At 54.6% G+C, this 12492-nt stretch overlaps 1 protein-coding gene across 1 annotated transcript in view; it reads left to right on the forward strand.

Annotated features, from left to right (window-relative positions):
- The first annotated feature begins 1316 nt into the window (after positions 1-1316).
- Positions 1317-12492, forward strand: part of ZNF541 (zinc finger protein 541) — a 43268-nt gene continuing 32092 nt past the window's right edge. The window contains 2 exon segments of the mRNA XM_039912172.1: positions 1317-1570; positions 5956-6371. Coding sequence (XP_039768106.1) covers positions 6068-6371 — 304 coding nt within the window. The 5' untranslated portion in view covers positions 1317-1570; positions 5956-6067.

The raw sequence follows: 12492 nt of genomic DNA on the forward strand, positions 1-12492 counted from the left end.
GCTATGTGCAGAGCACTGTTCTAAGCGCTGGGGGAGATCCAGGGTCATCAGGTCGTCCCACGTGAGGCTCACGGTTAATCCCCATTTTCCAGATGAGGGAACTGAGGCCCAGAGAAGTGAAGTGACTTGCCCACAGTCACACAGCTGACAAGTGGCAGAGCCGGGGTACAAGAGTAGATACAAGAGGCAGCGTGGCTCAGGGGAAAGAGCCCGGGCTTGGGAGTCAGAGGTCGTGGGTTCTAATCCCCACTCCACCACTTGTCAGCTGGGTGACTTTGGACGAGTCACTTCACTTCTCTGGGCCTCAGTTCCCTCATCTGTCAAATGGGGATTAACTGTGAGCCTCACGTGGGCCAACCTGATGACCCTGGATCTCCCCCAGCGCTTAGAACAGTGCTCTGCACCTAGTAAGCGCTTAACAAATACCATCGTTATTATTAATAAATACCCACATCATTATTATAATGATCAGACAAGGTGGCCCCACGTGGGGCTGCCAGTCTCCATCCCCATTTTCCAGATGGGGTCCCTGCGGCCCAGAGAGGTCAAGCGGCTTGGCCAAGGTGACAGAGCCGACGAGGGGCGGGGCGGGGATGGAGAGGCGGAAAGGGGCATGGAAAGCAGCAGCCACAGCAGGCGCCGCGGCCGGTCCTCACCACCCACACAAAATGGCGCCCAACCTCCTCACCTCCCCTTCCCCCTCCTTCCCGCCCCTCCTTGGTTCCTCTTTTTCCCGCCCTCCGCAGGCCCCGCCCCCTTTCTTCCCCCCCCCCCGAAGGGCGGGAACGGCCGGGGGGAGCGCGCGTGCGCAGAGTGGCGCGTGCCGGCGGAGGGGGCGTGGCCGGGGGGGAGGGGGAGGCCGGCGCGAGGCAGTGCGCGTGCGCGCGCGGCCCGGGGCGCGAGGCGGCGCGCGAGGCCCCCGGGGGCGGGTAAAAGCGGGCGGCGCGCTGCGGGTGCTGCTGCTGCTGGTCCTGCTGCTCGTGCTGCTCGCCTGCTGCTGCTCCTCCTGCACCTCCTGCACCTCCACCTCCTCCCGGTGGGCCTCCAGGGGGTGCAGAGGCCGGGGAGCCCCTCCCCCCCTTGGGGGTCGCCCCCAGCCCACCCTCCGCAGGCCCCCTTTCCCCCCCAGCAGTCACCACTAACCGCCTCGGCCCTTCCTGCACACTGTGCACCGGGAAACCCCCTTCCCCCACCCCCATTGCACCCCCTGCCCCCCCCAACCCCTCTTTGGACCTCCCCTTTTCTTCTGCACCCCGACCCCCCTCCTCCAGTCCTTGCGCTGTCCCCCTCTTCCCCCCCACACCTCCACCCCTGTTCATTGCAACTCTCTTTCCCTCCTTTGCACACTTTTCTCCCTCGCCCCCCACCACCGGCTTCTGGGGGGGCCCGAGGAGAGAGCTGGTGACGCACGCAAAACCCCTTCGGCCTTGCATCTGAAATTGCCGCCAGAGGAAGGACGGAGCAAACCCAAAACCAAACCGATTTGGTCCATCCTTTGGGTGCCCTCGCCCCCTCCCCTCCTCCTTTCACCTCCTCCTCCGGGGGAAATCACTTTGCTTTGCTCTGCGTGGTGAGTTTTCTCTTACAGGCAGGAGTCCAGACCTTCCTCCTCCCACGGGCCTTTCTGCGGCCCCCCCCCCCCCCCGCTTTGCTTCTGCAGCTCACAAAACCCCGGACTAGAGCTGAAATTTCCTCACTTGAGGTGTCCCCCACTCCCCCCCCCCAAAATTTCTGTTTCTCTCTCCCTAGGAAAGCACTCTTTCCCCCCATCCCTTTTTTTTTGGTTGTTAATTTGTCCCCAGTGCCTCCTCCAGGAAAGTCAACTCAAAACCCTGGATTAGAGCTGAAAACATTTCCTTACTTGAGGTGTCTCCCCCCCCCCCAAAAAAAGTTATATTTCTCATCTCTAGGAAAGCACTCTTTCCCCCCCATCCCTTTTTTTTATTGCTAATTTGTCCCCAGTCCCTCCAGGAAAGTCAACTCAAAATCCTGGATTAGAGCTGAAAGCATTACCTTACTTGAGGCGTCCCCCCCCCCCAAAAGTTCTATTTCTCCTCTCCCTAGGAAAGCACTCTTCCCCACCCCCCTTCCCTTTTTTGGTTAATTTATCTCCCGATTCCTCCTCCAGGAAAGTCAACTCAAAACTCTGGACTAGAGCTGAAAACATTTCTTTACTTGAGGTCCCCCCCCACCCAAAAGTTATTTTTCTCCTCTCCCTAGGAAAGCACTCTTCCCCCACATCCCTTTTTTTGGTTAATTTGTCCCCAATCCCTCCTCCAGGGAAGTCAACTTAATAAGTGTCTGCAGTCGTCTTCCAGGTTAATAGGCCCTATTACCAGTAAGCTGCCCCAAGACTGTGATATCGCATTGGTAGAATGAGTATTTTGGGGGGGTCGAATGAGTATTTTGGGGTGGCTGTCGGTCTCTCCAAGGTAATGCGAGTACCTTTGTAAAAACATTGGTAGAGAAGTGGCTTTTAAAATACTTTGCTTCCCCCTTCTTTACCTAGGGATCGTTTTTGGGGGGGCGGAGGGGATGAATCTTGTTTTGGGTGCGTGGTTAGAAGTGGTACCCAGCTTCTGTCCTGTAAGCCTCTTTTTTTAGCCCCCGGGAATGGTGAGGGGAGGTGTGATGGTAGTGGAAATGGTGGTTATTTGGTACTGACTATGTGATGAGCACTGGAGTCCCCGTCCTATACGAGGCTCCTAGTAATAGTAAGTGGTATTTGTTAAGCACGTACTCTGTGCCAGGCACGGTGCTAAGCATTGGGATGGAAACAAGCAGATGGGGTCGGACAGAGTCCCGATCCCAGATGGGGTTCACGCTCTTAATCCCCATTTTCCAGACGAGGTAACTGAGGTACAGAGAAGTTAAGTGACTTGCCCAGGGTCCCACAGCAGATAAGTGGCGCCGCCGGGATTAGAACTCAGGTCCTTCGGTCTCCGAGGCCCGGGCTGTCCCCGCGGTTAGGTCCCCCTCTGAGACTCCGTGTCGTGGGTACCCACTGTCCATCGAGGAGATCTCTTTTGGCTCTAATTGTCCTTGGAAATGCACTTTTGGGCATTTCTAAAATACTGGCTAGATTCCGTCACTTCCACCAGACCCGAGGGTGCTTTTATCCGGGTTGTCACTCGATAGGGCACATCTAATGGGCTACCAAAAGAAAGCGACGGGGATGAGTTCCATCATAGGGTTTTTACTTTGGCCGTTTGGAAAGAGCCAAAATCGGCCAGGTGTAGCTCGTGGCAGTCGGCTAACTCTGCCGTTTTGGTCACTGCCCGAAGAGTTTATGTGGGAGAATTATCAGAATTTGAGAAAAGATAGTTTATCTCTCCACTCTCCCCCACCCCGCCGTGATATATTGGATTAAAATATAGGGAAAGGGAAACAGAATCCTTTCCCCTCCACAGCCCCCCTGTTTTTTGGGGGAAAAAATGTATATGTCGTTTCCTGGGCTATAAAAAGTGAGGTCGTTGGGAAGGGTCGGCATCCATTTTACTTCCTTTCAATGGTATTTATCGACCACTTACTGTGTGCGGAGCACTGTGCTAAGCGCTTGGGAGAGCACAATACATCAGAGTAGGATACAGTCCCTGCCCACAGGTAGCTTACAGTCTAGAGGGGGAGACAGACATTAGAATAAATTACAGATAGGGGAAGTGGCATAGTGAGTGAACGAGACCGTGAGGAGGGTAGGGAATGTGTCTGTTTGTGGTACTTACTCTCCCAAGTGCTTAGTACAGTCCTTTGTACACAGTCAGCGCTTAATAAATACGACCGCATGAATGACTGACTGTGGTTGAGGACGTAAGAGGTGCGGGGAGAGAAAGTGCTTAAGGGGTAGGAGTAAGATTAAATGAGGCGAGTCGCCTAGGGAGGAAACTCGCAGACTTGACGTCACACGGCATTATGCCGTAGCTTTTGTTGGTCCGCGGCCATCGAGCGCACGATGATTTTGGTAAGCAGGAGTCCCGGCTTGGGTTCAGGAACCGTAACCCTTCAGCAGAGCATCATTCCGAGGGGAAGACTCACCCCGACGTAAATTCACACCCACGGGATGTGTTTTTCAGGAACCAATTGTGTTGTGAGTCCAAGGTCAGAATGAAGGCATGCCCGATCTGTTCAATATGTCTTGATGATAATATAATTGTGGCATTTGTGAAGTGCTTTCCATGTGCCTAACACTGCAAGGAGTGGATAGCACTAAGCTATAAGCTCGTTGTGAGCAGGGAACATTTCTACCGACTCTGTTATAGGGGACTCGCCCAAGCGCTTAGAACAGTGCCCTACACACAGTAAGCGCTCAATAACTTTGATTGATGGATAGCATGTAATAGTGGGATCCAAGATAATCAGGATGGACAGAGTCCCTGTCCCATATGGGGCTCACAGTCCAAGCGGGAGGACGGCAGGTATCGAATCCCGCTTTTACAGAGGAGGGAACGGAGGCACAGAGAAGGTACGGGACTCGCCCGCGGACACGCAGCGGACAGGTGGCGGACCCAGGTCCTCTGACTCCCAGGCCCGGGCTCCCTCACTATCAATCATATTTTTTGAGTGCTTACTGTGTGCAGAGCACTTTACTAAGTTCTTGGGAGAGTACAGTAGAACAATAGACACATTCCCTGCCCACTACGAGCTTAGAATGGGAGACAGACATTAATAGAAACAAATAAATTACAGATATGAACATAAGTGCTCTGGGGCTGGGGGGTGGGTAGTGAATAGAGGGAACAGGTCAGGGGGACGCAGAAGGGAGTGGGAGAAGAGGAAGGGGGGGGGGGCTTAGTTAGGGAAGGCCTCTTGGAGGAGATGGGGCTTCAATAAGACTTTGAAGCGGGGGGAGTCGTCGTCCGTCGGATTTGACGGGACGTGAGCAAGAGGTTGGTGGCGAGACAGACGAGATCAAGGTACGGTGAGGAAGATCGGGGTACGGGGAGTACACTAGGCCACGAAGGACAGGCGCCTCCCACACCCTCCTCGTGCAGACTCTAGAAGTTAATTCCGGTAGCTGATTCTCCCCTATCTAAAGCTTAACGAAGATGCTCTTTCGTCAAAATGCCTCTCCTTACCGCTGATACGTGCGGAAAAAGTATTAGCCTCCGGCCTCCTGGCCCTTCCCCACAGCGCTAATGGCGTGCAGACCTCCCGGCCCTGGCACCAGCCGACCACGACCCCCCTCAGAGAACGGTGGGCGGCATCTGCATCGGGGCCTCGGCGGAAAGTGCCGGGCCTGGGAGCCAGGAACCCTGGGTTCTAATCCCGCTTCCCTGTTCTTTGACCACGGCAAGTCACTTGACTTCTCTGTGCCTTGTTTCCTCTCACCCACGTCCTGCCTCTGACCTGGAGTGCCCTCCCTTTCTCTTCATACCCAACAGACGATCGCCGTCTCCCCTTCAGAGCTTTATGGAAAGCCCATCTCCTCCAAGAGGCCTCCCCTAAGTCCTCATTTCCTCTTCTCCCACTCCCTTCCGTGTCGGGTCGCCCCGATCGGTATCGGACTGTAGACCGAAGGGTCGTCTTCTAGGCCGTGAGCTTCCCGCGGGCTGCGAGCGTGTCCGTTTCTCGTTGGTTTATCCTGTCCCGAGCACTGAGTACAGTGCTCTGCACCCGGTGAGCGCTCAGGAAATGCGATTGACTAAGTGGCTTAGTGCGTAGAGCCCGGGCCTGGAAGTCCGAAGGACCTGGGTTCTAATGCCGGCTCCGCCACGTGTCCACTGCGTCACCTTGGGCGGGTCACTTCACTGGGTCTCTGAATGAATGCGGTGCCTGGAACCCGGACACTTAACAGACGTCACCGTTATTCTTCTTCCCTGGGCCTCAGTCACCTCATCTGCAAAATGGGGATTAAGGGTGAGCCCCACGGGGGGGCTCTTCTATTTTAGAAGAGCGCTCGGCCCGTAGTAAGAGCTTTACGAGCCCCGTGATTATCATCGTCGTTATTGTCGTTAACAGAGTCGGTAGACCCGTTCCCTGCTCACAGCGAGCTTCCAGTCTAGAGGTTCCCCGAGCCCCCGCCGAGCGTGCCATCCCCTCCCCGGGATCGGGGCCGGGCCCAGCCGGGCCGATGGATCAGTACGTCCTCTGCGACGACGGCCTGCTCTCGTCGGACATGCAGCTGGCCGGGTTTCCGGAGAGCCAGGAGCTCAGCTGCCACGACACCCTGGACCACGATCTCTGCCCCAGCGCCCGGGACCTGATGTACACGGGGCTGACCGGCCTGGGCCTCGACCACGGCCTGCCCGACGTGGCCGGCGCCACCCTGGAGGGCAACCTGGACGATGGGCTCACGCTCTTCTCCGTCAAGGACTGCCACGCCGGGAAGATGCTCGACGACTTCGCCGACGGCGGATCCCAGCTGCCTTTACCGGGTGAGCGGTCGGCGGGGGCTGGCCGGCGGGCGGGCGGTTCGGTCCGTTCACTCGGTCGTATTTAGCGAGCGTGCACGGTGTGCAGAGACGCTTAGGGGAGTACAGTATAACAAGAAACACACACTCCCGGCCCACAGCGAGCTCACTCTGGTTCGGACCTTATTCTGTGCCCGGCACGGTACACGGTGCTGAGATAGATTCATTCATTCAGTCGGTTGTATTTATTGAGCGCTCACTCTGTGCAGAGCACTGGACTGAGTGCTTGGGAGAGGACAGTGGAACGGTAGACAGACAAGATCCCCGCCCAGAATAAGCTTAGGTCATCCGAGGGAGATGACAGCCTCCGGACCGTAAGCGCCTCCGTCGGGCAGTCAGTCATATTTATTGAGCGCTTACTGTGTGTGGAGCACCCGACTAAGCGCGTGGGAAGGGAAAAAACAACATAAACGGAAACATTTCCTGCCCGTAATGAGCCGACAGTCTAGAGGTGAGCTTATAGTCCAGAGTCTTTATGGGCAGGGAACGGTTTCTTTGGTTATTATTATTATGGTATTTGTTTTTGTTATTATTATGGCATTTGGTAATCGCTTACTATGTGGCAAGCCCTGTTCTAAGCGCTGGGGTAGATACAAGCTAATCGGGTTGTCCCACGTGGGGCTCACAGTCTTAATCCCCATTTTCCAGATGAGGTAAGCGGGGCCCGGAGAAGTGAAGCGACTTGCCCAGGGTCACACAGCCGACATGTGGCCGGAGCCGGGATTAGAACCCACGTCCCCTGACTCCCACGCCCGTGTTTGTTAAGCGCTTACTGTGTGCCAAGCACCGTTCTAAGCACTGGGGTAACCAGGTTGGACCCAGCCCACGGTCTCAATCCCTGGTTTGTAGTGGATTCTCCCAAACGTGTAGTACATTCATTCAGTCGTCTTTATTGAGCGCTTACTATGTGCAGAGCACTGGACTAAGCGCTTGGAATGGACAATTCGGCAACAGACAGAGACGATCCCTGCCCAGTGACGGGCTCACGGTCTAATGGGGGAGGCGGACGGACAAAGACAAGACAACATAATCACGATAAATAGAATCGAGGGGATGGACACCTCATTAGCAGAATAAATAGGGTGATAAAAATATGTACAAATGAGACGGTGCTCTGCCCATAGGAAGCGCTCAGTAAATACCATCGATGGATTGTACGTTCCAAGCGCTTAGTACAGTGCTGTGCACATAGGAAGCACTCAGTAAATACTATTGAATGAATGAACTGAGGCAAGATCGTCAGGTCGGACGCAGCCCCTTGTCCCGCACGGGGCTCCCGGACAGAGGGAGAACTGGTATGGAATCCCCGTTCTGCGAGGAGGAAACTAAGGCCCAGAGATTTTAAGAGACTTGCCCAAGGTCCCGCTGCAGTCAACTGGCAGAGCTGGGATTAGAACCCAGGTCCTCTGACTCCCTGGGTCCTAGGCCCGAGTTCTAGGCCACGCTGCTTCTCAAAACGCGCTCCTTAGAATCAGTCAATCGGCGGTATTTATCGAGCCTTACCGCATGCAGAGCACTTACTAAGCTCTTGGGAGAAGGCAGTCGAACAGGGCTGGTAGATAAGTTCCCAGCTCTCAGTGAGTTTAATAATAATAATGTGGGTATCTGTTAAGCGCTTACTATGTGCAGAGCACTGTTCTAAGCGCTGGGGGAGATACAGGGTCATCAGGTTGTCCCACGTGAGGCTCACAGTCTTAATCCCCGTTTTACAGATGAGGTGCCTGAGGCCCAGAGAAGTGAAGTGACTCGCCCACGGTCACCCAGCTGACAAGTGGCAGAGCTGGGATTCGAACCCATGACCTCTGACTCCCAAGCCCGGGCTCTTTCCACTGAGCCACGCTGCTTCTCTATTTTACAGTCTGCAGTTTACAGTCTGTTTTACAGTTTACAGTCTAAAGGGGATTTGAACCCAGGACTTCGTGCACCCTAAGCAAGAATCATACCCCTGGATCTTCAAGCTGGGATGATTTCCTAACCAAGACTCTTAGGAGCCTGTCCTTTTGAGGGTTAAAGTAATAATAATAATGTTGGTATTTGTTAAGCGCTTACCATGTGCAGAGCACTGTTCTAAGCGCTGGGGGCGATACAGGGTCATCGGGTTGTCCCACGTGAGGCTCACAGTTAATCCCCGTTTTACAGATGAGGTGACTGAGGCCCAGAGAAGTGAAGTGACTCGCCCACAGTCACCCAGCTGACAAGGGGCCGAGCCGGGATTCGAACCCATGACCTCTGACTCCCAAGCCCGGGCTCTTTGCACTGAGCCACGCTGCTTCTCCAGATTCGGGATTGTTTTCCTGGGGCAACTACGATGTGTCGAGATATCTTTCGTATCTGGTCCAGGAACCCTTGGAGGGACCTGAACTTATCTGATTATCCTGTATCTCCCCCAGCTCTCAAAGCACAGCTTTGCACATGGTACTAAGGGCCTAATGAATCCTAAAATATGGTGAAGGGAATTTCGAATTAACAATAGTGACGACTGTATTTGTTAAGCGCTTATTTATGTGTTACGTGCTGGGGTGGATACAAGCTAATCAGGTGGGACGCAGTCCCTGTCCCAAGCGGGGCTCACAGTCTTAATCCCCACTTTACGGATGAGGAAACTGAGACCCAGGGAAGTGAAGTTTTCATTCATTCAGTAGTATCTATTGAGCGCTTACTATGTGCAGAGCACCGTACTAAGTGCTTGGAATGGACAAATGGGTAACAGAGACAGTCCCTGCCCTTCGACGGGCTCACGGTCTGATCGGGGGAGACGGACGGACGAGAACAATAGCAATAAATAGAATCAAGGGGATGAGCATCTCATTGAAACAATAGCAGACAACACAGCGGACAAGTGGCCGAGCCGGGATTGGAACCCAAGTCCTTCTGACTCCTAGGCCGTGCTGCTTCTCCGGATTCCTTCTGTAGTTAAACAGGTTGCCCAATCAGTCCATCAAAATATAGTATTTATGGCGTGCCGGTTCTCCTGAGCGCCCGGGAGAGTCCGACTGAGTTACTCGAGGCGCTGTCTAATAGAGAGGTGTATATAATCGAGGGGGTTGATGGACTCCCTTCCGAATATTCTCTGAATCGCAAGGGGAAAGCTGCTTTTCCCGCTTAGCGTTGCGTGTCATCAACTTCAGAGGACAGAGACATCCTTTACTTCTAACTTCCTATTTTGGTTCTGCGCAAATTAGAGTCAGAGTTAGCGTGAATCGGGCCTTCTCGATTAATCGGTCGTCCTTCACGGAGTGTCTTCTGCGAGCCCGGTGCTGGATTAAACGCTTGCGAAGGGGACGGTGGAGAGAGTAGACTCGTTCCCTGCCTGCGAGGAGCTTAAGATTTAGACGTGGAGTCAGACAGAATAATAGTCATTGTGATATTTAAGCGCTTACCGTGCGCCAGACACCGTACTGAGTGCCGGGGTGGGCGCGAGCAAGTCGGATCGGAGCCGGTCCCTGACCCAGATGGGGTTCCCAGTCGTAATCACTTCTCTGTGCCTCCGTTACCTCATCTGTAAAATGGGGATTAAGACTGTGAGCCCCATGTGGGACAACATGATGACCTTGTATCCTCGCCAGCGCCTGCAACGGTGCTTTGCACATAGTAAGCGCTTAACAAATGGCATCATTATTATTACTGTAATCCCCATTTTACAGATGAGGTAACCGAGGCCCAGAGAGGCGAAGTGACTTGCTCGGGGTCACACAACGGACGAGGGGCGAGCGGGGATTAGAACCCAGGTCTGGTGACTCTAAGGCCTGGTTTCCTTCCACTGGGCCACACTGCTTCTCTCCTCGAGAGCTTGGGGTTCAGACTCATAGGCGATGAAGGCAGGAGGGAAGATGGGGTGTGAAGGTGAGAGATACAGCAGGGATTCCAATTTAGAGAAAAGTCTCTTTTCAAACGGGGACTTTCTGCGGTATTTAAGCGCTTACTCTGTGCCGGGCATTGTTGTAAGCGCTGGGAGAGATAAAGGTTAATCAGGTTGGAGCAGTATTCGTTAAGCGCTTACTGTGTGCCAGGCACTGCTCTAAGCGCTGGGAGAGATACGGGTGAATCGGGTTGGAACAGTCCGTGTCCCACACGGGGCTCGCAGTCCTAACCCCCGTTTTCGAGATGAGGGAACTGAGGCCCAGAGAAGTGAAGCGACTTGCCCAAGGTCACCCGGCAGATGAGCGGCAGAGCCGGGGTTCGACCCCCGGATCCTCCCGACCCCTGGGCCCGTGCTCTCTCCCCTAGGCCACGCCGCTTCCAGAAAACACCCCTGAAATAGCATTAATGCCAGAGGGGATAAATCACCCCCGAGCAGTTCAGCTGCCTGGGAAGGACGGAGCTAATTAAGATCCAGTGAGTATTTTCTGACTTGGAAGACGAGGGTTTCGTCGGGTGCGTTTTGCCCCGGTCGGAGAAAGAGAAGGCCGAGCCGGTAAATAGACCGGGTTGTGTACTCCCTCCCTTTCTCTAATTGTCTTTCACGGGCAGTAAATTTGCAATTACCTTCATCCGTCTCCCGGATGAGACGGGCTCAGCGGGCCGACGCTCCGATCTCGCGTCTCGATTAGATTATAGATGAAGGAAGTCCGGGTTATCCCGGAGGAGCGGCCCCCGGAGGCAAGCCATTTCGAGAGGCCTCGGGTCGGGGATGCACGGTGCGCCTCAGGGCTAGCCGCTTGCCCGCTGACCGGGGATGCACGGTGCTCACCTCAGGAGTAATAATGATAATGTCGGGATTTGTTAAGCGCTTACTATGTGCAGAGCACTGTTCTAAGCGCTGGGGGAGGTACGGGGTCATCAGGTTGCCCCGCGTGGGGCTCCCAGTCTCCATCCCCATTTTACCGATGAGGTCACTGAGAAGTGGAAGCGACTTGCCCACGGGTCCCCCAGCTGCCGAGTGGCGGAGCCGGGATTCGAACCCGTGACCTCGGACTCCCAAGCCCGGGCTCTTTCCACTGAGCCACGCTGCTTCTCCAGACGCTTGCCCGCCGACCTGGGGTGTCCGGCGGTCCTCTCGGGTAGACGCCTGTCCGCTGCCCGGGGGTGCACGGTGCTCTCTCGGGGGGTAGAAGCCGGCCCGCTGACCGGGAATGCACAGCGCTTGGCTCGGCGGTAAACGTTTGCCTTGCCTTCTAGCCTCTTCCGGCCCGGCTTGGGTCCTTATCTGGTCCCCGTTAGGGATGATGATCACGAGAGTAATGATAGTCTGCTAATTCTAGGCCTGGCCTAGTTGACAGAACACGGGCCCGGGAGTCAGAAGGACCTGGGTTTTAATGCCGACTCCGCCGCTTGTCTGCCGGGTGACCGTGGGCAAGTCGCTTCACTTCTCTGTGCCTCAGTGACCTCATCTGTAAAATGGGGATTAAGACCGTGAGCCGCACGTGGGGCAGTCTGATGACCCTGTGTCTACCCCAGCGCTTAGAACAGTGCTCGGCACATAGTAAGCGCTTAACAAATGCCGACATTATTATTATTATTATTAACTTGTATCTACCTCGGCGCTTAGAACACTGCTTGACACACAGGGCTTAACGGATACCGTCATTATCGAACTCTCCCAAGTGCTTAGTACAGGGCTCTGCACATGATAAGCGATCAGTAAACGCCGTGTTACATCAGCGCCGGAATGTGCTGATGGAAGAAATGCCACAGAGATACAAATGGTCAATTCCCTGATGTTTCCGCTGACAGTTTAAGGGTCCGAAAGCGGGACGGTGAAAAAGCAGGGTAGAAAGAGCGTCGGTTCTTTCGAGATGTGGTGTTGGAAGAAGGCTTTTGCGAACGGCGTGGAAAAACGAGCAAATGAGTTTTGGAGCCAACTAAGCCAAGGTGGGCTTTGGCAGGCCGTGACGTGTCCTGACCATTTCTGTAGAAAAATGATCCGGGCAGCAGAGCGAAGTAATAATAATAATAATAATAATAATAATGTTGGTATTTGTTCAGCGCTTCCTGTGTGCCGAGCACTGTTCTAAGCGCTGGGGTAGACCCAGGGGAATCGGGTTGTCCCACGTGGGGCTCACAGTCTTGATCCCCATTTTGCAGATGAGGTGACTGAGGCGCCGAGAAGCTGAGTGACTCGCCCGAAGTCGCACAGCCGACTGGT

The sequence above is a fragment of the Ornithorhynchus anatinus genome, chromosome 5 (genome assembly GCF_004115215.2).
Source record: "Ornithorhynchus anatinus isolate Pmale09 chromosome 5, mOrnAna1.pri.v4, whole genome shotgun sequence".
In the NCBI taxonomy this organism is placed as follows: Eukaryota; Metazoa; Chordata; class Mammalia; order Monotremata; family Ornithorhynchidae; genus Ornithorhynchus; species Ornithorhynchus anatinus.